General features: G+C 40.9%; 2 protein-coding genes across 9 annotated transcripts in view; one reads left to right on the top strand and one right to left on the bottom strand.

The window, feature by feature from the left end:
- TMEM69 (transmembrane protein 69) overlaps positions 1-27,221 on the bottom strand; it is a 37,219-nt gene that overhangs the window by 9,446 nt on the left and 552 nt on the right. Inside the window, exon 2 of one of the 2 annotated variants that reach the window (XM_083447836.1) lies at positions 20,891-21,038. The gene's annotated coding sequence lies outside the window, so the exon portion shown is untranslated. Of the gene's footprint in view, positions 1-20,890; positions 21,042-27,221 lie in introns of both variants that reach the window. The other variant, XM_083447837.1, reaches the window with a different exon arrangement.
- GPBP1L1 (GC-rich promoter binding protein 1 like 1) lies at positions 29-25,383 on the top strand. 7 transcript variants are annotated; one of them, XM_083447814.1, is made up of 13 exons: positions 8,743-8,835; positions 9,512-9,689; positions 13,147-13,984; positions 15,332-15,447; positions 17,018-17,147; positions 18,052-18,332; positions 18,944-19,016; positions 20,128-20,321; positions 21,186-21,326; positions 21,503-21,661; positions 22,737-22,858; positions 24,138-24,240; positions 24,480-25,383. In XM_083447814.1, the coding sequence occupies exons 4-13, from the start codon at positions 15,388-15,390 to the stop codon at positions 24,627-24,629; spliced, it is 1,413 nt and encodes a 470-aa protein (XP_083303940.1). In that variant the 5' UTR covers positions 8,743-8,835; positions 9,512-9,689; positions 13,147-13,984; positions 15,332-15,387; the 3' UTR covers positions 24,630-25,383. The 7 variants fall into 7 exon arrangements, with proteins under 7 accessions (XP_083303939.1, XP_083303938.1, XP_083303943.1 ...); XM_083447815.1 differs by adding an exon at positions 10,053-12,939 and having other exon boundaries at positions 8,800-9,990; XM_083447813.1 differs by lacking the exons at positions 8,743-8,835; positions 9,512-9,689 and adding an exon at positions 29-306.

The following is a 27,221-nucleotide window of genomic DNA, read 5'->3' as shown; positions in this document are numbered from 1 at the left end:
CGAAGGAGGAAGAAGTGAAGTCCATAATGTATTCGGGCAGCACGACGTTAGCGTGCGGGGAAAGCGCACAGCATCACGGAAGTAGCTGTGAAAGGCTGGTTTGCCTGCAGCCTCCGATAACACAACCAGGAGGATACACGCTCACGCATGCGCAGAGCAGAAATGGAAGGCGCGCGAGAGCCCTGAGCAGCCTCTTTGGTGGGCGGCACGCGAAAGACTACTTCGCCTGGCTCCGACGAGCCAGAGCACGAGCGGCGGAAAGCGAGTGCGCGTGCGCCCCGGTCTTTTGGCACGGGCTGGGCCCAGGTGGGTGTGTTTCCCCCTCTCCCCCCCCCTCTTCGCACGCGTGAGTAGCCCCGCCCCCTCCGGCCCCCGGCCGGGTTGGGCCGGGCAGCCATTTTGGGCAGAGCTTTGTTATGGTTCGGTGTGGGGAACTCAAGCGACACAGAGAGTGAGGCGGGAGGGGGCGAGTGGGGCCTGGTCCCGTAAGCACGGCCTTGTGTGGAGAGAAGGGAAGAGGAGCTGGACTTGAGGCGGCGCTGAGCGGCAGCCAGCGGCCTTTGGGGAGAGAGTAAGGTAGGGAGCGGGCAGGGGGAAGCCCAGAGCAGGCGAGGGGGCGGGAGCATAAACAAGTGGAGGTTCTGTTGCAGGAAAGAGCCGAGGGGGCGGCGGAGGCCCTGCGGGGTCGCTTGGCGGCCGGGAGAGTTGCTCGGGGCAGCTGTTGGTTTGCGGAAGCGCTCGGGACGAGGGGCATCGCGGAGAGGTGCTTGGCAAGGGTCGGGGGGGGCAGGGAGGCGGCGATAGCTAATAAGAGGGTAATGGGGGGACCTGCTTGGAGGTGTCTGCGCGGGCAATTGGGGGGGCAGGGGTGGAGACTGGAGGTGTGCGAGGAAGGATCAGCTGGAGTAAAGAGTGAATAGCGGAAGGAGGAGGCTACGGTAGGCCTCTGGAGTGCAAAGTTGAGCAGGAGGTGCGGAGTGGCCAGGGCAGGCAGTCGGTGGCATGTGATTTTCAGGGCAGGTGGGAGAGGGGTTTTTTTGTTTTGTTATTTGTTGGCATGGGGGTGAAATGGATTTGGGGTTCCAGCGTGGGTATAGGAAGGGAGGGAGAAGCTGATCAAATCAGTTGTGAGACTAGGCTGAGGTAGGGGGCGGGTCTGAAGTGGGGTAGGCGGGGGGGGGGGGCTGTCGAGTAGGGCACAGGATTTTATAAAGTGCGAGGAGTTATTCTTTAGAGGAAAGGGGGCAAATGCTGGCTTGTTGGACAACATGTAGAGAGCTTGTTGGACAACTCGAGACAGTAAAGTGTGGTGGGTCAAAACTAGGAATATTTAAGTAAGAATGCTTGACTTGGCGTAGTTTCCCTGTGGAACTGTTTTCGTTTTCTATTTCACACACACCCGCCCCAAACAACAACAGCGACTCTGTGTTCAGGAACAAATATACAAGTGTCAGGACTGGATAATTATATCTTGCCTTCCATGCAGACTGCCTTGTAAAATCTAGCATTGTTGTTCTTGCTGAGCAGGCTGAGAAGGAGGGAGTTGACTTGTGGGTGTGTTTGTAGGGAGGTACAAATAGAGTATTTTGAATATTAAGGCAGAAGGAAGGCATACAGTATTCTACTTGTGTAATACTTCTTTGCTGCATATGACTCAAGGTAAGGAGTAGTGTCAGATTCTGGCAGTTACTGGTAGATTTTTTTAATGCTTGAATGGAATGTGCACTTTGTGTGTCTTTCCTGTTGGCTATATAACTCTAGATACTGCTTGAAATTATTTGGGTGTGGGGGGGTGTAAAAACATTTTCCTTTAAAATTTGGGTAGCTGAGTTAAATTATAAATGTTAAATAGAATCTAGTGCAAATGTGGAAGTTGTTGTGTGTCTTAAAAGGATAGTTGCTTTGACTGTTCTGCACCAACATTCCTTGGGAAATAGGACAATTTGTCTATATGCCTTCTATGTAGAAGATAGCCTGGAGGAAACTGAACAATTCTTAACTTTTAAAGAGAATGTACTAAACTAGTACTTCAGCCCGATAACCTTAACAGTCAGTAAGAATTTGCATCTAGAGAGCTATCAATAATACTTTAGTAACTTGTTTGACTTTTAGATGCAATAGAAAGAAAGAGTTCCAGTGACCAGTGTTTTCTTAGGGGTGGGAGAAGAGACCAGACTTATAAGTTCTACTTTTGTATTTTTCTGGAACCCCAAGATCCATCAACCAGAGTTGGGTGCAAAAGGCATACTTAAAATTAAAGAATCTGAGCCCAAGAATTTGTTTTTAGTACCAGACCTGAACTGAGCTGACAGTTCTTCCACACACATATCCACTCCTTGTTGCTCTATGCCACCCTATTTTCTTCATTTCAGCAATCTGATTTGTGCGTCTTGCTATTATTAAGCAATTGATAGTCAGAAATCGTTGCCAACCTCCTGAAAATCACATAGATCTTCCATTAAATCCCCAATCTCCGCACCCCTGTCTTGGGTGATCATTGTCAGGGTAAGGATGAGAACTAAGTATATTATGAAAGGATAATAGAATTTTGCAATCATTTTGATAGGTACTTCATTTATATAAACTTGTACACACTTTTGCATGAGTCACATGTTGTTCTTTTTTAGATGTATCTCAAAGAGATTAGTGGGTTTGGGATTATTTGTATGTCAGCTAATACTTTTTAGTCGATTTACCATTTGCAATTCTCCCTTTCTGTACAACAACCATAAGTGAAATTTAACCTTACAGTCCAAATACTGAATGCTACATTAACACTTTTGCTAATAGTAGTAGACAGATACGACTGTGGGTGGGGATTTTTTAATTAGATTTTGAGTTGTGTTGTCAGATTTCTGCTTCTGTTGTCATATACCCTACTGTAATGAGAAGTGGAAATAAGATTAGAAATTTTCTTAAATCCTGCAAAATATTAACATTGTCATGCTAAATGCTCTTCAAATATGCCCACCCAGTTAATAGTCTGCATTCCTATTCACACTAACTTCAAGCTGCATTAAGTGTAGTGGAACTTCTGAGCTAACTGGTTTATTGCACAGTTTTGTTTTAGATACCTGAGTTAAACTCAAGTGCTTTGTACATAGTGAAGCTTATACAGAAACTCGTTTGTCACTTAGGCATTCTGGTGCTTGCTAGTTTTTCTGCCACTGTAAATTAAGAGAAGAGTGTAAGCCTCACCACTCTGGAAGACTTCATTGCTCCAGAAACTTTGCCCTAGTAACAAATTGTCAATATTTCTGTACACAAGAGTAGCAGTGCAAAAACATTTAGTAGTAGAAGAGTGAACAGAACTGGAATATAATTCCCAAAGAGGATAGGTTTCCATTTAAGTTTCTAGAATTTTGTTAATGTTTAAGGAAAGAGATGAGAATGGCTATGTTGCATTCAAAGCAAGTACAGTACTGAAAGAGAAGCCAGTATTGCCTCACCAGTTGATTTGCATGGTATTTAGTAGCCTTTACTGACTTATGGACAACTGTTAAGGGGGAAGGAATGACGATTGTGAAAGAAATATGTTAGTTTGCTCTTTTGCTGCAACCTCTGTATTTTAGAAAGAACACTGTACTTTGAAAGATAAGAGGTTTTGATACTTCCCATCTCTCCACTTCCCCTTTCCCTACTCCTTTAGCTGTAAAAATAGTTGAGTACTATATGGTAAAGTCAAGCTAGATTGAGACCAATGTAATGCATTTCTAGGGCACACATTTCTTCAAAAAGGTGATGAGACTGCCTAATTTTTATTCTCTTTCCGGGCTCCTAACATGTCTCCTACAGTAGGCTGCAGCATGTTACTAATTTGTCATTAATAATGTTAAGCTCAGGTACTTGTAGCATAACCATATATCAGGGGTCGCCAACGTTTTTGGACCATTTTGAATGTTGAGAGAATGCTGATGGTGCCAGTTACAATATGGCAGCCACGGGGGAATGGCATGGCACAAAATTAGAGAAAATGAAGATACATTTTCTGCCCCTGAGCAACCTCATGCTTACCGTGGGAAATCAGCTGTGGAGGTACTAATGTCAAAGGCACAACAGCCTTGTTTTCCCCAATGGCAGTCCTAAACCAAAGCATAAACTGCCATCCTGTATCTAGAACATAAATAGAACAAGCCCTATTTAAAAATGGAGAAAGACTTCTGAAATAAACGTGTGTACTGTGCATATGGGGCCTATCACATTTTTTTGTAAAATGGTATAAATACGGCCTTGTAACATAGTTTCAAGTACCGTATTAGGTCAGAAGAAGAAATGCAAAAAAATTAAATTGTGATGGTCTTAAAATCTAAGCTTTCTTTTTGAAAGACTGTAATATGTTTGATTCATGGTGGAAAGAAAATTCTGTTCTAGATAATAAAGAGAAACTCTGTGAAGGGTGAATTCCACTATGTATTTAATCAAACACGGGATTCACTCATAGCACACTTTTTTAAAAAAAGATTTTAAAAGTATGTAATAGATGCTACGAACAATTAATGCAGATCTTTCATTGGCTTAATTTCTGGAGTGTACACAGATATTTTACAGCTGTGTGTGTTTGGAAATATGGAAAGTAGTAATTCAGGTTCAGGTGTAACTGAATTACAAAAAAATGGTTAGGTGTGTAAAATGGCTGACTTGTCTTCAATTTGTCTGACACGACTTTAAAGAATATATTGAAACAGACTGCTTTCATTTTAGAACTATAATACATTATTTGTTTTAAAAGGGGGAGACTCAAGACCACTTATTTAACAATGTATGGTGTTTATACCCAAATAATTTCATCTCCAAAATAGCTATGTATTTGTACAGGCATTTAAACTTGCCCATACCAAAATTGGAGCTTACTTGCAGCCCATTATGGGTTGAATCCAGCAACCATTGGATAAATAGAATGACTTCTGCTCCTGCAGTGGAACGTCTCCTCCTCATGACCCCCAAATCTGAGGTAGTGGGTTGGGGAGGTGGGGGTGCATGGAGGGGGGAGGAGAAGTATATGAATGAAAGCCATTCCACTTGTGCAATGATCTTTTCGGATACAACCCAGAACATTTTAAAGCTTGGGAAGTTTTAAATAGTGCGGCAGTGGAACTGGTCACCTTAGACTTTGTTTATGGATAAATATATGTGTTGTGATGGTCATCACCATTTGATGTTGATAGACATCTGTATTAACCTGAGATACAAACAAGAGTCAGCATCCACACACAGCCATTTCACTCCTTCCTTCACCAGAGTGAAGCAGCCTGGAAGCTGCATCCAGACCAAGAGCCATAGTTACGGCTTTCAAACAAACCACAGTATGAAGCCATGGTGTTAAGGTGGTCACTGCATTAACTAGTTCCAAGTGTGAATGTATCAAGAAGCTGTCGGCTGCAGCTTCCTGGCTTGCTCATTTGTGCAAAGGAAGAGGTGAAATGGTTGCATGTGAGTGCCTGAAACTTGTGTAAATCTTGATTTACTAAGCCAAGATCATCCTCTGAACATCACCCATGTATAAAGTATGCACAAATTAATATGGGTTCAGCAACCAATATGTTGACTTGGATGAAGCAACTCAGTGATCAAATTACAGTTGAGCCATGGCTTATATGTGTGGCATTATGGATGGCAAAAATAATAATAGTCTAGTAATGGCCCACTTCACAATGATATCAGTAGTGATGCCTCTCTTGTTTCAGTGTACAAAGGGTAAATTCTTCGTATGTTAACCTGTAGTTCTGATTTTCAACGGTTTCACAAAAGCTTTAGTAGATTCATGTGGGACATATTAAGCTACTAGTGAAATACTTGTTGTTTTGATGCACGTTATGTGTGTGTGTGTGTGTGTATAAACCCACATGTGTGGAGATACCGTTTACACTACACACTTTCCAGGGGCACCTGCGGTTTGTATATAGAAATACACCCTCTTGCGTGAATGGAAATATATGATTTTTGTGGCCACAATGTAGCCTACTGTACGAAGGTAACAGTGTTCGAAACTCCCATTGTTTTAGGCGCATTGTGGGACAGGAAATTTTATTAGTGTGAGCAGTTTCTGAGCTCTGGGTGCAGTACTACGCCTAAGATTTCAGATTAAAATTGCAGTGGAAGGAAGGGAGGACCTTTTCTGACTCCCCACTTCCAGCTACTCTCTGAAAACTGGAGAAGAGACCCTCTTAAGAATATTAGGGGGGTGGGCAAGGGAAGGACTAGACCATGTGAAAAATGAACATAATATTTTAGCTGCAGTTCACTCATTTTCAGCTTTGTATTCTTGTTACTTAAAAAGCATTCCGTTGTTGCACCCATAACCTAGGTTTAAGGTGCCATTTAGCTCCTAGCTTTCAAATCTGTTTCAAACACTGGAAGGTAAGACTTGTATTTGATATTCTGTCCACTCTTGTACCTGGCCCTTTCTGCAGCCCTTTGGCTGAGACCTTTCTCACTCCCATTTAAAAGGTTAATACCAATACCAATAACACAAGCAAGATATGATTGCATAGCATTCTTGTTGGCAGTCTAGCTGCAATAGTCTAAACTGCAGTTTCCAAAATGTCTTCAAAAACAACCCCTTGAAAAGCTCATTGCATTATTCCAGTCTAGAAATTAACCAGCCATGGCCAGGCTGTCTCTTGTCAAGAAAAGGTTGCAGTCAGCATATCAGGCATAGCTGATAAAATGCACTACGTGCCACTGAAGCAATCACACGTTGAAATGGCAAAGTTGAATCCATAAGCACCCACAGGATGCACACCTGATCCTTCAGGGAGAGTGAAATCCTTTTCAGAACTGGTTGAACAGCACCTTCCTGGGCAGATGAGCCACCCACCAACAGCACTTCCATCTAGTTACAATTTATTGGTTCTCTGCCAAGTACCAAGACAGCAGTGCTTCATCAGGAATTGACAGAGCTGGGTGTCAAAAGCCCCATAACTCTTTATAGGACACAGGAGTTCCTCAGCAGATAAGTTGGTGCAGAATGGGTTCCCATAAAATAAAAATCTGAAAACCACTGGTGTAAATCATAGCACTGCAGCAGTTGTCTGAACCACCTAAGAACATCCCGCCAAATCACCTTCTTCCATCTAATCAACCATATTCAAGGTTTCAGTGGAAGGAAATGAAGGTGGAAGAACCATCTCCAGTACATGGCTTCAAATTTCAGATTTAACATGACAGTTACTTGATTTGACGCTTTCTCGGAAGTAATACATGCAGATCCCATTATCTGAACATAATGCGTTCCTAGAAAATCACTCATTAGGCGAACAATCGCATAATGATCTGATGAATCCCATATTCCCCTCCTAACATTTAGTTTGGCCTTCAGTCACTGCCTCTGCTCTGCAGGTTATATTAATCACATACCTTTTGAAATTTTTATTGATCAGGGTTGACCATACCAGTTTGAATTTTGTCATCCTAAGGATGGAAGTAAGGGCTGTTGTTCGCTTTTGTAGAAGGTGAAAAGATGTGGTGTGAAATGTTTGTACTCTGTTCTACATGAGTTGGGCCAGACTGCTGTTGCTCCTTTTTTCTGTGCTTGAAAATAGACTAGGATTTAGACTGAAGCAGTGTTAGTTGATTACATTGGTTCATCATAAATACATTCTGCCATACTAAACTGAAAGATCAAATTCAAAATTGTTAATATATGAAGATGTTTTCTTTGGTGTGGGAATAAGTTCAATCCTTCAAGTTCTGATGGTCCAGATGCTAGTGCTGCTTGTGACCTATTGGGCCAGTAAGTCTTAGTATGTGGCTGAACAGCACATCCGAGTGTTTTTGCCTACCAGTGCCTTCCAATACAGAATTCCATTGCTCAGAATGCATTTATATGGGAAAATGCAATGTAGCACTAACTAGCAAAGAACTACTACACATGGCATTGGAAGTTATGCAATCAAGAGATATATGGAGCAAATTAGGTTTCGGAAGAAGTAGGATGAACTGTGTTTTTAATTGAGAACATAGTAACTAATCATGATTGGGTAGAATTAATGGAATCTGGACTGGTTTTTTGCAGATTTCTGTTTGTTAGATAGTAAATCCCATGTGAATCACTCAGTAATTTGTGTATACCTAACAAACATTGAGCTGTAACTGTATGCATCAGTGATTAGAAAGCTGAATGCATAAAACATGCAGTTTTCTAGAGTAAACTAGGCTCTTCTGCACACTCAGCTGTTTGCCATATTGGTTTATTAGTTGCACTTAAGTCACAGTTTCCTGTGAAGTTGTGGTTTGACAAACCTTTGAAGCATTGAAGTAAGGCACTCGAGGAGGTAATGAGATGGATGAATTGTCATATTGCTAACTTTCAGACTGATGAGTGATAGCTTATCTGTCAGATTGTTGAGAGGCTCCCTGGGACAGTAGGTTCCTTTAATTAACATTTACATACAAGATTTTGACCACTATAATATGGATGTGGCATACAAACTTGCAATATTATATACGTTTACGTTTTTGAAGGGGGCATGATTTCATAGTGTTTCACTAGATATAAATTGCAAAGCCGCCAGACATGCAAATAGCCATTTTAAAACTCTTTAGAAAGGACAGTACTAAAAACATTACAAGTAAGGGCTGTTCTAAGGGGATTACACAACCTTTTTTGTTCTCAATTCTATTGGTTAATCAGTGTCTATGGTAACATCTGTTAGGTCTTTAATAAATGCACAGGTATTTGCAGATTTACATGTAACTGCATTGTGTTAATTTAACCCTTCTCTGCTTTGCTTCTCAGTCAAACCTCTAGTAAGCTGAGCCAATAGCTTGGAACTTTTATCCCAAAATAGAACCCAGTTGCAACTTTGCTGAAAGGAAAATAATTTTAGCATTTGAGTTAAGTGAATAACTTTTCCTCCCAAGAGTTGTAATGTTAAATTCCTGAATTATACTGTGTACTAACTTTCACTTTTAGTTTAGACAAGTATATTACGTCATTCATTCTCAATTGTTACTTGCTAGAAGGGTAAATACTAGTTATCCATGGATCTGTTTCTGCTAGAGAGCTGTAGTGATAGATGACACAGCACTGCAATGTGCTTTTCTATTAATAATACTGACATTTTTGAACAACTAAAATACAAGTACACACCCAGAAACACAATAATTGAACAATAGGACAAAAAAAACCCTAACTTTAGGAATGGAAGCAAGAAAAAAGTACAGTATAATCGAATCTAAAGGTATATGGTATACATTCTACTTGTCCTTGTTTTCCTTCAAAGGATCCTCACTTCTGAAGGAAAAGTTGAAGTTGGGCTACAACCTTATCTTGCGGCACTTAAGCTACACTCTGTATAGGAAAAAGAGGTGGGGGAGATGCTTATGTGTAACACAGATCAGGAGAAGATGACTAATCAGAATCTAGAAAAGGGTTCTGTATTTTTTTCAAACAATTTAAATGTTTGCTGCGTCTTGTAGCTCACCCACTCCTTGCATACCAAATCCAACATTCCAATCTGGGCTTTCAGCTGGGTCCTAGTCTTGACACCAAATGCTTTGCTCTACGCAGCACATTTAAACCATAAGAGGAGCCCTGTCAGATCAGATAGGGGTCCATATAATCCAGCTTTGTGTTCTCAAAGTGGCGAACAGATGGAAGCCCACCCAAAGGACATGAGTGCTATGATGCACTCCCACTTGTGATCCACCCAACTGGTTTTTAGAGGCATTCTGCCTCTGATGCTGAGGTAATATAGCAACTGTGACTAGTTATTCTAAATGCAGAGTAATGGGCATCTCTGCTTTCATGATTGAATGATTGTGAGGGTGGTGCAGGTGGATGAGAGTGGGTAAGCCTCATTGCACCAGCAGAAACCCTTGTGTTGGCTCCTGCTAGCTAGCAGAACTACTTAGCCCAACAGGTCTACTGTGAGTAAAATATAACTGAGTTCCATCCACAGGCTTTTGAGCATGCTAAAATCAAGTTACATTTTCAGTGCATTTTTTACTTAAAATTTAAACTATATAAGACAGGCATCCCCAAACTTGGCCCTCCAGCTGTTTTGGGACAACAATTCCCATCATCCCTGACCACTGGTTCTGTTAGCTAGGGATGATGGGAGTTGTAGTCCCAAAACAGCTGGGGGGCCAAGTTTGGGGATGCCTGGTATAAGGGAAGTGCTGCTGGCCTTACATTCCTGCCTTTGTAAATGGCATACTTAATGGTATACTTAATGATTTACTGTGAGCATACCTTTCTGGCCTGTTACCATTTCCCTTCTAGGGCACAGTGGAAGCAAACTATGATCCCTGGCTTAGTATTGCATCTGAATTGGGAATTATTATTTATTTCACTCCCAAACAGACCATGGTTTGTGAATTATGCTTTGTTTCTACTTGTGCTAGCAGAGAGAACACAACAGCCCAGCAAAACATGTTCACAATAAACATTAAGTATGCAGTGTGATGTGTGAACTACAGTGTGTTGTCATGTCAAAAATAAAAGTATTGTAATAAAAATCTGAAAAGCTTTGCATTTGTTTGGATTTAACATCTAAATCACATTTAGTGTTTTGATTCCCTCTAACCCCATCATATATTTAAGTTCAAATACTCTTGGGAGCAGAATGGTGTGTTGATGAACTTTTGGTCTCATTCAGCAGGGTTCATCTTCTTAATTATTATTTTTTGAGATACTTCATTAGGTAAAACTAACCTATCTTTTTAGTTTTGTTTACTTTAATAATGTTAAATTGGAATCTATTCAACTTAGGGCATCAGGATATGTTCCAGGAAATCAACATTTCTGGTTTGAGTTGAATCCTGAGAAGGCGTGTGTGTGTGTGTGTGTGTGTGTGTGAATGTCTCTTGCCAAATAATGTTGAATTCCCATCTAGGAGAGAGGTGAATGGATCGCTAACCTCCCTTCCTGCCCCAATCAATAAAAGAAGTTATCAGTTCACTGGGGACTTGCATGAGGAGGTGTTGCTAGAGGACCACAGTTCTTGGCCATGCTGGCTGCAGTGATGGGAGCTGGAGTTCAGTAAAATCTAGAGAACCACAGATTTCCCATTCCCAGCATAGTAATTATGGGGTCAGGATATTAAATCGGTGATTCTTTTAAAAATAATGTGTCAATCTTGACATAGAACTTTTTGAATCAGGCTAGAGGAGCTTTCCCTGACTTGGAGCCCCCTCCACCCCCAACTACAGCTCCAGCTAGCATAGCTAATGATTAGGGATGATGGCAATTGTAGTCCAAAATGTCGTGAGAGCATCAGGCTGGAAAAGGCTGGACTAGAGAATATAAACTTCTTTGCCATGATTATAGCTCCACATTGAGCTTTATGAGATCATAGAATCGAGTTGGAAGGGATGCAAGGGTCATCTAGTCCAACCCCCTGCAATGCCGGAATCTCAGCTAAAGCACCCATGACAGGTGGCCATTCGACCTCTGCTTAAAAACCTCCAAGGAAGGAGAGTCCACTACCTCTTGTGGGAGTTTGTTCCGCTGCCAAACAGCTCTTACTGTCAGAAAGTTTTTTCCAAATGTTTAGCCAGAATCTCCTGACAACTTGAAGGCATTGGTTCAAGTCTTACCCTCCAGAGAGGGAGAAAACAAGCATGTTCCCTCTTCCACGTGACAGTCTTTAAGATATCTGAGGATGGCTATCATATCACCTATCCTCTTTTCCAGGCTAAACATACCCAGCTCCTTCAAGCGCTCCTTGTAAGCCTTAGTTTCCAGACCCTTAATCATCTTGGTTGCCCTCTGCACATGTTCCAGCTTGTGAACTTCCTTCTTAAATTGTGGTGCCCAGAATTTGGACACAGTATTCCAGGTGTGGTCTGACCAAGGCAGAATAGAATGGTACTATTACTTCACTTGGACACTATACTTCTGTTGATGCAGCCTAGAATAGTGTTAGCTTTTTTTTTTTGCTGCTGCTGCATTACCCTGTTGACTCATGTTAAGCTTGTGGTCCACCAAGACCCCTAGATGCTTTTCACATTTACTGCTAGTAGTCCAGGTGTCCCCCATCCTATATTTGTGCATCTGGTTCTTCCTGCCTAAGTGCAGAACCTTAGATTTGTCCCTATTGAAGTTCATTTTGTTAGCCTGGGCCCAGTTCTCCAGTCAAATATAACTTTACAGGAAGTATGTATCCAAGAGAAATTCAGGACTTAAAGAAATGAATGCTATGCAGAATACCTTAAATGCTGCTGTTCTGGGGTTTCTTTTTGACCAGTAGGAAACCTTCCATAATTTACCTTTTGTGATTCTAGGCCTATGATTTCTGCAATGGTGATAAATCAACGGAACGTGGAATTTTTAAATTCTAAAATGCATAGCATCCTTAGTGATGTGCTAGTGTTCTGTGGTGTGTATGTGTGCTTCCAATGTCAAATAAGTCATAGCTTAGTAGTTGTTAGGGTTGATTAATTATAGACACTGTATTAGTGAGGGTTGTTTGGTAGGTAATAAAATCTAAACCTTTCATAACAGTTTTTCTGAGCTAGATTTACATAATCAGCATTGCATAGTATTGACTGTGCTCAGTCCTCTTTTGGTTGACTTTGGGGGTTTTGCCGCCTTGTAAAGAGTTTTTTTTTATATATCTGCAAGCCTCAAGGTTCCCTCTGAGCAGGCAGACAACTTTCCTTTTGTTTCTTTCTGGCCCTTTTTTGGGGCTTTTGTCGATATTTAGTGAATTTGCAATTAGAGAGTGTTATTTGTATCCTCTCTTGGTAGTGCATGTTGGCAGACCTGTGTTTCAACATGGCGGCACCTACAAAGTAGGTATGTCTGGAGTTTTGGAGTTCAAATCCTTATTCATGAAGCTCACAAGGTAGCTTTGATGGTGGTAATAATAATAATGATTATGATGATAATAATTTGTACCCCGCCTATCTGACTGGGTTGCCCCAGCCACTGTGGGTGGTAAAGTCTCTCAGCCTAACCTACTTCATGAAGCTATTTTATGAAGACAAAAGAAGGTAATACATGGACGGATGGGGTACAAATAGGATAACTTTCAAGTTAAAAATGCTGAAATAGGGTGTTGATTGAAAATAACCACAGGTAACTTAAAAACTGGCTTGCTTCATGTAGAAACTGAAGAAGACATGGAAAACTTATATGTTATTGAGCTTTTGGATCCTTTTTGCTTCATTTACTGATAGGTAATACTGTCTTTCTTTCAGAGAATACTTCGTGAATTCTGCACTTTTCAGAAGATCATCACCCAAATTCATTATAATACACCAACTTTCTCTTTTTAAAAGCAACAACTCAACTAAATTAGTTCAGGGAGAGATTATTTTCTGGCTTAGCCCCTTACTTTTAGCTTTAATTGAATGCATTCACAGCAACAATAGGACAGAAATCATTGTGAATCTTACCTCTTCATCAAGTTGCTTTTAGTTCCTCAGCAAGGAAAATTAAGTTACATTATGTGAAAATCCTTTCAAGATACAGTTTTAAGAATGCTAACAACTTTTTAAGCAACTATAAAAGTGGTGAAGATGAGTCTTGCATTTTAGAACTTCTACAAATATAAGTTTTAACACACATTTTCAGAATTTGCAAGATACTTCATGGTCCTGCCACCCACCTCCCCGCCCCCATTCCAAATCAAGTTGTTGCAGAAGATGAACAAAGTGGATTTGTGGAGTTCACCATTAATCATGGTGTCTTTCTGAATGCTGTGCATATCTGATAAGTCCTGTTGTAATGTAAAAGCTGAGTTGCATAGCATTGTAACAACAACAGAAAAATTAATGAGGTGAATGTAGTTGTGGCTTTTCAAAAATGCACACTCCCTTTTAGGTATTTTTTTTCTCATATAAGTGCAGAGAGCAATTAAGATGAGCAGCTAGAGGGGTGAGGGGTGCAGTCGGCACGAAGTGCGGCTTCTCGTGCTTCCTTTGGGACTCACCCTTGCCACAAAGCTGGCATAGGTGCACCCTGGAGAAGGAAGAAATCTGGAGAACCAAGAGAAGTGCTAAAAGTGAGAGTGGTGGACTGCAGAGGCCGGACTAGGTAAGTCATTGTGGGACTTCTTTTGTTTATAGCTATATGAAAACACACAATCTTTGCGCCTTCATTTCCATCTCTGTTTGTGATCTTTCACAACAGGTATGTTCAAATGATCATATCTTGATTTAATATGAAGAAATAAGAAGTCTTGTGCACCCACATGCAGCTGCTCCTTTCCTGTCTTTGCATGAGGTGGCAAAGAACAGGGAAGTCTTTAGTTAAAAATAATATCCTGTTTAGTAGCTTTGGAACTCACCAGTATTTGAAGCTATGGCTTGAGGTTGCCTTCAGATGGTGTCTAGAAGCATAGAATCGTAAGTTGGAAGGGGCCCAAGCGTCGTCAAGTTCAACCCCTGCAATGCAGGAATCTTAACTAAAGCATGACAGAAGACCATACAACCTCTGCTTAAAAACCTCCAATGAAGGAGAATGCACCACCTTACAAGAGAGTCTTTTCTACTGTTGAACAGCCCGACTGTCAGAAAGTTCTTCCTGATGTTTAGCCAGTATTACCTTTCTTGTAACTTGAATCCTTTGGTTTGGGTCCTAGCCTCTGGGACAGGAGGAAACAAGCTTGCTCCATCCTCCACGTGACACTCCTTTAGATAACTGAAGAAGTTTGAAGAGTTTCCCAGTTCAGACAAAATGGGAAATGGGATATTGTTGACTGTGGATTTCTTGTTATGTGCTCATGGAAAAGCCATGATACAGTTCAAACATGCTTATTGTGAAAGATTTATAGCAGGGGTCAGCAAACTTTTTCAGCAGGGGGCGGTCCACTGTCCCTCAGACTTTGTGGGGGGGCCGGACTATTTTTTTTGGGGGGGGGGAATGAATGAATTCCTATGCCCCACGAATAACCCAGAGATGCATTTTAAATAAAAGCACACATTCTACTCAAGTAAAAACATGCTGATTCCTGGACCGTCCGTGGACCGGATTTAGAAGGCGATTGGGCCAGATCCAGCCCCCGGGCCTTAGTTTGCCTACCCATGATTTATAGTGTACAGAGGGAGACATGAGTGAAATACTAATATGCTGGAGGGGAAATTAATACTGAATTCTTCATCAACTTTTTCTAGTTCCCAGCAGAAACTATAAAGGTTGATGGAGCTCAGTTTCTACTTTTATTGGTTTGAATTGAGCATGGAGGGTGGAAATCAACAGGAGCCATTGAACTACAGTAGTTCAGAATGGATCTGTATCAAGTTGTATATCCTTCAATTAGCTCTTGGAAAGATACTGAGTTGCTGTCCAAGCTGTTGGGGGCAGGCCCAGACCTGTCTTTGCTGTGTTGTCTTTGCTCTGGGAAGGGCTGACAGTGGATATGTGTTCTTCATCTTGTCTTAGATCCTGGCCATGAGGTTTGATGCCTCGCTTTATTGAAGGAGAGACACTGGACCTAAATGGCGCAGCATGACTTTGTTCCTGCCTGGCTTAACTTCTCTACACCACAGTCTGCTAAGGTAAACGACTGAATCTTGGATCAAACTCTTCAATAACATTTAGACAAGTTATGGCCAGGTTGCCTATTTGATTATGAAATGCATACATGGCTTTGTAAAATAGTTAAGTTATATTGGCCATACTGAGCCCGCATTAAAAGTGCATCAACAATAAAAGGGTAGGACATTGCTACCAGAGTTGATAGCCCATTTGTCAAACTAATGCTTGCATTAAAAAAAACTAACATACAAATTGCATTTTTGGACAATTTGTCACTAATGATCTGTCGTCATGACATGGGAAAAGCTGCAAAACTTAAATGTAACCAGTGCCCTCTTCAAACTGTTTTTTGTTTCATTGGGAAGGGTTGGTTTAAACTCTTGCGTTTTCTGTGGCTGCAATGTAGCCTATTCTAGTTACATTAATTGATCCATGCACTTTTGCCTCTGGCCGGTGCCACCCACCACTGGCATGCATCCCCTGGAAGGTTCTCAGGGAATGTAGACCTCGGGTTGAAAAAGGTTCTCTACCCCTGGTTTGGAACAGCCAGTCTCTCAAAGTCACGCACAGAGAAAATACAAACATTTACCATTACAGTAACACACAAAATTGTTAATTAATATGTGGGCAAAGTATGTGCCCTGAGGGACAAAGTGGATGTTCTGGGAACAACAAATGCTAAAATATGACTGAAGCTAAGCTGGTGTTGTCCTGGAAGCCAGACTACTGGGAGCCCCTTGTAAGAGTATACAGTCATACCTCGGGTTGAAGACGCTTTGAGTTGAGCGTGTTCGAGTTGCGCTCCTCTGCAACCCGGAAGTAACGAACCGTGTTACTTCCGGGTTTCGCCGCTTGCGCATGCGCAGACGATCAAAATGACGTCACGTGCATGTGCAGAAGCGGCCAAAAGCGGCATGCGCAGATGCGTTGTCGCTAGTTACGTTTACTTCTAGATACGAACGGGGCTCTGGAACGGATCCCGTTTGTATCTAGAGGTACCACTGTATATATAATTTGGATACGGTTGTATTTACCATTAAGATTCAAATGTGCAGCATGGGGGTGTGACATTGCTCCTGTGTGCCCAGTAGCAGCTATAGCCAGAAGTGCTTTTTGTTAGTTTTGATAGGTGCACCAGCAGTTCCCATTCCTGGTTAGGACAGAACTGGTAGCAATAATTAATGACAATATCCAGATTGGATTATCATAATGCATAGAACTATTATAATGCACTCAATGTGCACTTTCAGTGGCTTCTTATAAATGAAGAATCTAAATGCCATTTTCCAATATGGGTCCTAAACTGTTTGACAGTTGATCAATCTGTTACTCTGAAATAATAGTGATATAATTTGCTGTCACAGTGTATTTAAAAGGAATCAAGGAAGGAGCAGATTCTACACAATTGCAAACGTGTGGCTGAAGCTGGTACATATATACCAAATATAGCTTTGTTGGTTGGTTCTGGTGGTCACTGGAATATCACTTTTGAACAAAGTAGGAAACAGTCTGATAAACTCCTGAAAATGCATGCGGAGCTCACAATTCCAGAGTCTTTGCATGTTTTGATTATTATTTTTTCCTTAATAGGCCCCTGGAACCACTCTTGAGAAGCACGGAGAGCATCTTCCTCGGGGAGAGGGCCGCTTTGGAGTAAGCCGGAGACGCCACAACTCCTCTGATGGCTTTTTTAATAATGGTCCCCTCAGAACTGCAGGAGGTATATAAAAGGGCTCATACTAGAACTTGTACACACAAGTCTTAGGTCTTAGGTTTTATTACTCACTTAGGTGCTGCAAACATTTAAATGCTTGAAAAACCTGATTGTCTGAGATAAAAGTGTGGAGGTTTTCAACTTACCCAGGACTTTGTAACAATTGTTTCCTATGAGAGAGCAAACTGTGAGCACTCCGTAGGTAGTATTCTGATTTTTCATGATGTGCTAGGAGTTTGTTGGCATACTTAAGCAAACGTCAAGAAGACAGCTGTGATAGAAGACTATAATGTCATTGCTTGTATGGTAGAATGGTTAGGGTATATTGTTCACTTGGACTTCATAATAAAGGCTGTAATCCCAAGATCTGGTTGGAGTAGTAAGGGTGATATTCTGAACTGACATAGAGCAGGGATGGGGGACCTTTCCCCCAGGTGGGCCAAATCTGTTTCTGCCCTACACTTTGCAGGCCAAATTTGGGCAGGGTCTCCCATCTGTCAGTCACCCACTATCACAATGAGGTGATGTGCCTCTATGAAAGAGCACTCCCAGTATGCCATCAAAGAGATTTGTTCCAGGATTGCTATGGTGTTTCCATAAAAATCAACTGATGGATGGTTAGAGTGTGCCCTGCTTCGGCAAGGGAACAATGATGAACTTGCTTCTAATTGTTCCATTGAAGCCACTTCAATAGCTGCATATGACATTGAGGGGAGGGAAATAGATAGGTGTGATTTGCCAGAGGTAGCTGGGCTGCATTGTAGGTCCAAATTGTCTCCCGCACCAGAGGTTCCCAACCCCTGACAAAGTGCATTGTTGTTGCACGCTGGCTTCATTAGAGATCTGTACTATGGCAGATATTTTAGGTACTGACTATTTTTATTCATACAACAACCTTCCTCTCATGCAGACTGCTGGCATCAGCCTTCCCTGCACCGTCATGATTCTGTGGACTCTGGTGCTTCTAAAGGAGTTCATGTTGGGCTAGCTGGCAATCAACCTGGCTGGTATGGTTCTTCACGAGGCCATGATGGCATGAATCAAAGAGGAGGAGGAGGAACTGGATCCCATCGCCACTGGAATGGCAATTTCCACTCCCGAAAGGGTTCAGCCTTTCAGGAAAAGCCACCTGCTGAGACGAGGGAGGAAAAGGAAGAAAAGGAGAAACTGCAATTTGAGGAGGAAGACTTTGTAAGTGTACAGTATTGTGTTTTCAACAAGGTTTCCTGCTGATTTTTCACAAGCACTGATTTCTTCTATGCTTTCATGCATCTGTGTTTCCCCAAACTGCATAATGTGTGAAGGCTCTGCCCCCAGAGATGTATCCAGAACATGTGTCCACTTACATGTTCAAAGGAAAACTCCTTTCTTTGGATAAATGGGAAGTTCCTACCATGTGCCAGTTGGGCAACCAGTATCATTTTAGTTTCTTCCTCCTTCCAACTCACAGCTCTCCCTAAGGCTAGATGCTGATTAGACATACTGATTATTCCATGTTTAGACTATATAAAAAATTAAATCATCTTTTAATGCAGTACATCTGCTTCACTTAAACCTATTTGTATCTCCAACCTAGTTCTTTAATAAATTTGCTATTTGCTCACACTGGTTTGCAGAGTAATTAAGTACAACAGCAAAGGAACATTGTCAAGATGTCGGTATATAAATTGTGAGAGAATAATGTTGAATTTAAATTAAATTAAATTAAGTTTTTAAACATAGTCCTAGCTAAGTAACTTGAAATTGGAGTTAATAAAATTCTGTATCATAGTAAGTCGTATGTTTTTCTTTTTGTTTTCTAGCCATCATTGAATCCAGAAGCTGGAAAACAGAACAGCCAGAGTAAACCAGTTGGGACTCCATCTGGTGTTTGGGGTAGGTATTGAGGCGTCATCGAACAGGCATCTTCTTAGTAAAATATATAAATTGTCTTTCCATTTTCAATCCCATGAATTCTGAAGCAGATTGAGCTGAATCTTAGTATTTTCAAAGATGCCTTGGATATTTAGTGGTAGAGTTGTAGAGTCCTTGGGTCTCACCAAGAAATGTCTATGTTCTCTTCTCTTCTCCCCCCACCCCCATCATATTTGACATTCAGCATCCTAGACATTTAAATTCTGCCCATTCAGTATCTAGAGCACTTCTCCAGTTCTTTCCAGCAATGTGGAAAGTGCTGTGTTTCCCATCCCTCATCCAAACCACCAGACACATGGCACAAGCAAGAGAGTGATGCTTGAGCCCTGAGCCTTAAGAAGCCACATAGTAAAGGAAGGACTTGATTCAATGAGTTATGGATTCTTTTTAATGCCCAAACCAGCCCATGTCATCTACTAACCATTAATCACACATCTACTGTACCAATGTTCAGCTATGTAACATCCAAAGTAGTCCTTAAAATTGTTAAGCCCTATGCATACCACTGGTTACAGACATATAGCCAGAATGGAACATACTAATTGAAAGTCAAGACTTTTTGTGAGAAGCCTAAGCTAAGCATAGCTACTTGCATCTTAGAGCTCATCTAAACTATATTGGGCGTAAAGATGAGCTTGTAACAATATGCACAACTGATAATTCCTACTGGTCCAGGTTTGTTCCCTCCAAAGACTCTCATGGAAGAATAGTGAATATAACTTGTTTCATCAGATTGCAATTATATAAAGCACTGTCCTTTAGAAATGGGCTTTATTTGAACTGAATATCTTAGTTGAAAACCTAAAATAAATCTATTTGTTAACTACATTTCCAGACTAGTCCTTCTCAGATCCTGTCCTATATGATGAGCTGTCACCAAATATTTCCTGTTTGAGCAGGTGCTAAAATAACTGGACTGAGAAAAGAGTGAACTTGTAACTCTTGAAGACTATGTTTCTGCCTTCCTGTAACAAGTAGTGTCTATAAAACCATCCATTCCCATTTGAACTAGGGATGAACTGCATTTTTAATGAAAATTTGGTGTGTTTCTCTTCCCCACCCCTTTTACTAGAAAACCCTCCTAGTGCCAAGCAACCTACCAAGATGCTGGTCATCAAAAAGGTTTCAAAAGAAGATCCTGCTGCTGCCTTCTCAGCTGCATTTACGTCACCAGGGCCTCAGCTTTCAAATGGCAACAAGGCAACTACCATTGTCCCAAGTGTCTACAAAAATCTGGTTCCCAAGCCTGCAACACCCCCTTCCAAGGTATGCATACGTTCACTCAGATAAAAGGTAAAGGTACCACTGCAGGGGAAGTTTTAACATTCTGTTGACTAACCTAAGGGAATATTAAATTGTGCTGTACTAAGCCTATACAATACTATTAGAATGTAAATGGAAATATGGGGTTCCTGTTGAAGGTTAAGTTTTCTTTAAAAAACTGGTTATCTTGAGTTGGTGTTCTATATGCACTTCCCTCCTTTTCTCTTTTTTCCCCGCTCCCCAATGTGAAGGTGTGCCCTCTCTCCTTTGCTGAGAAGGGCTGCATTATGACAACCAGTAGACACAGGAACATTTGGTATTAAGCTCTCAACAATCTCTATTTACTTGTGACTTTGGGACACATGCCAGGTTTCCTCGTTACTCCAGTTCTGTGTGCTTTCTCCCCAGCTGTTCCTGGCTTCTACTTTTGTTTTCCCTGTCTTCAATTCTTAGTGCTTCCTTTCCAGTTTTACACAGGGTGTTACCATATAATCACCATGCACAACATGTGTCTTGTTTGATAAATGCAGCCCCCTCTATTTGCACACATTCAGGGGAATGCACCTTCTCACCTCTTTGTAGGAATAAGCAAGGCCTGCCAAAGCCCGTCACAAGTAGAAATGGGGATGGGAAACTTTCTACATTACTCCGACCACTTTCTTTTCCTTTTCCTTTTCCTTTTCCTGGATCCGTGATGAGGCTGGTGCCAGTTTTTTCAGCCTGCTGACAAAAATATAAATAGTAATCAAGGTGACTGTCTAGTTTTAAGCAAGATAAAAAATTAAGTTACTAGATTAATTATTGATGTTGCTTTTATGCAGTTTCTTGCTCCCTAATGTTACTGTATTTGTTCTCTTCTCATGGTAGCCAAGCCAATGGAAAGCTAACAGAAGTGAACATAAACCAGGCTCGCTCTCCTCCAGCCGTGATTCTGCTTTTACAAGTCCAGTGTCTGTAACCAAACCTGCTGTACTGGCCAGTGGCTCTGTTCTCACCTCTTCCAAAGAGGTAAGCTTGAAAGGTTGAATTAAAAAACTGGATTTGAAAGTATTTGAACATCAGTGAACATATACTTATGATCACCCAACTTAAATGACACAAATAGAAATGAGGTAGGGAGGACAGGATCCCTCTGGTAAAAAGTAAACTCTGGAAGATTTGCAGCACTTTTATTCTCTCTACAGAGTCCTTCCAGCATCACCCCTCCCATTGAAATAAACTCCTCTCGCTTGACAAAGCTGATGCGCCGCACCACAGATAAGAAGAGTGAGTTCTTGAAGGCCTTGAAGGATGACCGGAATGGGGAGTTGCCAGAGCGCCATGAGAGCAACAAATTGGAGGATGTAAGGGTGCACCTCCGTTTTTTCTTTCTAGAGTATTAAAACAATAGGGATTTTTGAGTGTGAAATGAAATGCTGTGTTAAAGGTATGGCAGAGCTGGTATTTTCCAACTATTCTAAGTGTTTGACTTGTCTGGTAATCAGCTACTTTTTATGGGAATTTGATTTTTGGTTCTGTTCTTTGACTTGTGCAGATAGGTGATAAATGATAGTTAAAGGAGTGAGTTTTCGTATAAACAAAATATGTGTCCTCTTCATGCACAGTATGTCCATTTAGTGAATAACCCCTGCAGAAATTCATTTTTAATCTATATATACTAGTTTTTTCAACAAATAAAACAAAGCTATATTTAATTTTTAGAAATGTAAAGTGCATAACACAAAACAGTATAGACATTTTCATTCCCCCACTCCCAAAATAATTGTGCACATTACATTAAGGTAATTGTGCACAATTACATTAAGGTAATTGAAAGCTTTTAAAGTCTTTTTACTTTTGGGAAATAAAGGGTGATAGAGGTATTAAAGAGTACTGGCTACTGATCTTGGAAGCAAAAGACCTTATTGGTTACAATAAGGTTATAACTAAGCATTTTGTCAGATGTCTGTGGGACCAGATCCAATGTGTGCAGAATACATGGTTAAGTTATTTGTTGGGAACCCATTCACAATCCTGATTGTAGGATTCATCAAGGCTCGAAAATTGTACACATAGCACCCTGTTGGACATGTGTTTTTACTTTGCTGGATTGTGTTCTTATTAGTAGGACTTGCTTAACCAATCTAGAAACTACAGCTTCTAGATAGAGGGATCTTGGGGAAAAAAGAATATTTTTACAATGTAATTTGTTAGTATTAATTATGGTCAGGAAGGCAGGGTATATATTGATTATTTCCCCAAAAGTAAACTCCTTACAGAGCAATTTGTGCATGTTTTGAAGTCTTGCTGGGCTTAGTCCATAGCAAGTGCGGTTTTGATTGGATAGATAGCAGTACAAGAGTGGTTGTTTGATACTATGATCTAAAGGCTCAGCAGCCTTCACCAGGCAATTTGACTTATTTTTTTCTCCCTTGCCAGATGGAGGATGGCAGCACACCAGAACCAAAGGAAAACTGGGAAGAGAATTGTCACCAGAATGGTCTTTCTCTGCCTTTAGAAGAAGGGGAGAACCTTTCTCACTCATTAGAAGCAGAACACAGGTAAGAGGGAAGACCGACTGCTAAGGAAAATCTTTTTCTACCAGCGTTGTAGATAAATTAGTGGAATAAGAGTCAGAAGTAAAAGTAGAACCTGAAACTTCTTAAAGTTCTATCACCAACCACAAGTTATTGTCAGTTTTTGCTTCTATTGTTTGATCATGCTGTTCTTGCAGCGTAGTGTGCTGTCCTGCAGTGGGTGCTCATAATGCACAGAGGCATATTATTTCAAAGGTGATGGCAAGGGTGTAACTCCCTAATAGCTATCTATCACACATAAGACCAGAATGTTTTTGTGGAATAAATCATTAAGTCTTCTGACACTACCCCAGCTGTTTGAGCACAACAGTAGATACTTAATGTCACGGCTAGATCAGGCCTGCATAAACCTGAACCCAGTAATTGCTCAACCTCTGATGCTGCAGTGCTGCTTCCTCAGAGCAGGCATAGGAGTAATGGCTCCTTATCTGTTAGGGATGCTTTAGTTGTGATTCCTGCATTGCAGGGAGTTGGACTAGATAACCCTTGGGATAGCTTCCAACTCTACAGTTCTATGATTCATAACAGGAGTAGGGAGCAAGGTGTATTTGCCATCATTTGTCACAGAGTCCCTGTTGACAGTGATGTTGCTGCCACAAGGTAGAGTGAGTTGGGGAAGAGACATTTTCTCCCATTTGCTCTGGAAGAGGCAGATGACACAATTATTTCCCCCATTATTTATCACCCCTCAGATTTTGACATGCTGACAGGCACCTAATACATGCATGTCAGCATGCATACACAAAAAAACTATTCCTCAAGAAGAGTTGCTTTCTTACTAATGAATAAAGAATACAAGAGGTGTATTCTACTCAGTTATAACCTGAGAGGGAGAAGGGGGCAACCCCATCCACTTGGCTTCTAGCTCTAGCCATCACTGGTCCAGTTCTTTCTCACATTAACCCTCAGGAGTGGGCCTGTCACAAAAAAGCTCCCGATTCCTGCCATATTCCTTTTTCATTCCCCAGTCCCTCATAACCACATCATTTACTTTCATTACCTAGGTCCTTCTTCATAAAGTCACCCCATGTTCCTTTGCAGCTGAAGAATACTTGTTAAATAATTGTTAACAATGTTAACAATGCTTGTTAAATAGAACTTAACTAATTCAGGTAAAAATCAGTGGTGAGTATCTATAGAAAACGTGTCAATTTTGTATGCATTGTGTGTGGGGGTGGGTCTTTCTTCCATTGTTAATCCAACCTCTCTTTCTCAACCCACCCCATCTCCTTTAAATTGCTAGGTTATTGAAAGCAATGGGGTGGCAAGAGTACCCTGAAAATGATGAGAATTGCCTTCCCCTCACAGAGGATGAGCTCAAAGAGTTCCAAATAAAGTCAGAGCAGGTATGTTTAGCTTTTGTGTTTAATATTATTATCAGTCTTTTAGCATTGGTCATTTCCCAGTTTTATTTCATAAAACCTGTGAGATGACTGCAAAAGCGTCTACTCAATTATTTTTTTGCATGTTGACAAGCCTATATAGACTTTGTTTTATATGTACATAGTATTAGAGTGTACTCTGCTTTGAGCTCTGAATGGAAAAGGGAAACAAATATGAATTCATTTTCCTTTCTTTCCTGCAGCTAAGAAGAAATGGCTTTAGGAAGAATGGATTTCTTCAAGGCCGTGGCAACAGTCAACTATTCTCCCACTGGAGAAGCACTTTTAAGACAGAGTTTGAGGAGTCGGATACAGAAACAAGTAGCAGTGAAACTTCAGACGATGATGCCTGAAAATAGGCACAAAAACCCACAGTACAAAACAACCCAGCAAACTCAGTTTGTAGTTCAGCACATAAATGTTTGGGGTTCAAATGAAGCAGAGTTTATTCTGTCTCAAGTCTGTTCAGTTTCTTTTTATTGTTGAAAACTTCATGCACAAGGGAAAGAATTATATCCCAAAGAAGAAAGCTATTGGCTTATTTTTGGTTTTGCCCTTCTATGCTTCATAGAGAACAGTCCATGCAGATGGGTGACTCATGGCCTTCTGGTGCAAGGCATAGTTTCAGTCTCATCAGCAGCAGGATGTAAGGGACTGAGTTGGGCAGCCACATGCTTCTCATACTGCCGTCCACATAGCAAAATGCTGTGCGGCAATAATGTGCTAAAACAATCATTGTCAATGACAAAATGGCTATGGAAGTTCTAATTGTGTTAAATTAATGCTAATAACATGGAACTTTTTTATTTTGTTTTTTGGCGGCTCGGGGAGCTTCATCACTTAACCAGGCGTGTTTGGTTTTTTTTCTTTTTTGGGGGTACAGCTGTAAAATATTTGGATATAGGAATTGTTTGTGTTCTTGCAACCTTGATATTCAGGGTGGATTGTAAAATATAAATTTTTGTGGGACTTCAAAGATTAAGATTATTTTGATAACATTATTTACAGATTTAAAAAAGTGACTATCACATTGAGTCTGTATGAGGGGGAAAACTACTGCAACAAAGATAACTAACTTGGAATAAATATTTTGCATCAGTTTGCCAATTCTGTGTCTCATTTCTCATGAAATACTATATAAGTAAGGCAACTTGGCTATCCTTATTTTGTGTTATTGTGGCCTTCATATAACAGAACCTGCTTTAAAGAAAAGTTTTGAGTAACTTGAATAAATCCTGATTTGGTTTTTAAGGCTCCTGCCAACCTAGCAGTTCGAAAGCACATCAAAGTGCAAGTAGATAAATAGGTACCGCTCCCGCGGGAAGGTAAACGGTGTTTCCATGTGCTGCTCTGGTTTGCCAGAAGCGGCTTAGTCATGCTGGCCACATGACCCGGAAGCTGTACACCGGCTCCCTCGGCCAATAAAGCGAGATGAGCGCCGCAACCCCAGAGTCGGCCACGACTGGACCTAATGGTCAGGGGTCCCTTTACCTTTACCTTACCAGTTGAATAGTTGTACTTCTCTTTCTCTCTGTGCAGAGCAATTTTACATTACAACGCAGATATTATCAGAACTGAACATAAATTAACATCTGAGTGTAAAGTGAGGGAGAGAGGCTAAGTTGAAATGCTAATGTTTATACACTGAAGAAAATATAGAGAATTCAAATCAAACCTACTTTAATTGATACTCATTGTGTCAGTCTCAACCTAGACTAACTCACAGGGTTGTTCTGAGGATAAAACAGGGGGCGGGGAACCAAGTATACACATACACTATTTAATTTGTATACCGCCCTATACCCGCAGGTCTCGGGGTGGTTACAATATAAAATCACAAAATACAAAACAGCCCAATAACCCCCCCCCCATATGCTATATTGAGTTCCTTGGGGGAAAGTGGGAAATAAATATAATAATCCACAGGCTCTAGAAACAGCTTCAATTCATAAAATTCAAAGACACAATTATTGCACCCAAAGAACTTAGTTCCTTATGCTCAGCAGTTCCTTGGGCTTGAAGCGTCCTGAACAACACTCTCATTGCTACATGGCAAATCACTTCTAAAAGCAATGCATTATACAGCATGGGAACCTGCTATTCAACAACAAAACCTCACTAGGAATGTGCAATCTTAAGAGGGCCTTTGCATCAAACTCAACATGAACAACCAAAATATTGAATTTGCAGAAATAGCAGGAATATATTATGAATCAACATGCTACAGGCAACTTACATATACACAGCCAGCATAGGAGACTGTATCCTCTGCTCGCCAATATGCAGAAATCATCTGCTGCAAGTACTCTCAATCACATGTTCAGGTAACAGCAGAAGAATGCTGACTCACCAAAGGATAACATTTATTGTGACTCTGGACTACTGTAATAAAAAATAAACTTAGCTGAACTTGTTGGATGGCTATAGGTTCACATGTACTTAAACATTTATCAACTCTTTTCAAATTAATTTCAACTAGGTTGCAAGAATTGCATAGTAAAATCTGGAACTTTCCTAGAGCTGTATTGATATGACATGACTATACTCTCAGCTGGGGATATGACGATGCTTGGTATGACAGGTGATATTTGTGAAGAATTTGGTCGTCAGTTTTGATGCACAGTGGAGGATTAGAATGGGGTATCGGGGTTTTTTCCTAACCAAGTCTTGGTCTCCTATTTGGGATTTTGTAGATTTTCTGCATCAGCAAAGTGTTGAACTTCAAGGTCCCATCCAGCTCTGATTCTATGCTGAAATACTGGCTTTCCTGCATTGACACCTTAAAGTCTAAAAAAGATTGTGGTACATGCTTTCATAAACTAGAGCCCATTTGTTAGATGTATAAAGCGTTGTCTTCAATGTGTGTGTAAATGTGTATGTGTGTGCATGTATATATGGGGTGCAGTGGGTTTTTTACATACCTATGCAAAGCCCAAATTTATAGA

Source organism: Podarcis tiliguerta (genome assembly GCF_965153285.1).
Source record: "Podarcis tiliguerta genome assembly, chromosome: 6".
Classification (NCBI taxonomy): Eukaryota; Metazoa; Chordata; class Lepidosauria; order Squamata; family Lacertidae; genus Podarcis; species Podarcis tiliguerta.
Note: the sequence above shows the minus strand (reverse complement) of the source record. Positions and strands in the feature narration are given on the sequence as shown.

Bases quoted from the DNA above. Each gene is read 5' to 3' on its own strand.
- GPBP1L1 (XM_083447813.1), top strand. From the start codon at position 15,388: ATGGCGCAGCATGACTTTGTTCCTGCCTGGCTTAACTTCTCTACACCA. The intron at 22,859-24,137 runs GTAAGAGGGAAG...TTAAATTGCTAG, and splicing joins TCATTAGAAGCAGAACACAG to GTTATTGAAAGCAATGGGGT. The intron at 24,241-24,479 runs GTATGTTTAGCT...TCTTTCCTGCAG, and splicing joins TCCAAATAAAGTCAGAGCAG to CTAAGAAGAAATGGCTTTAG.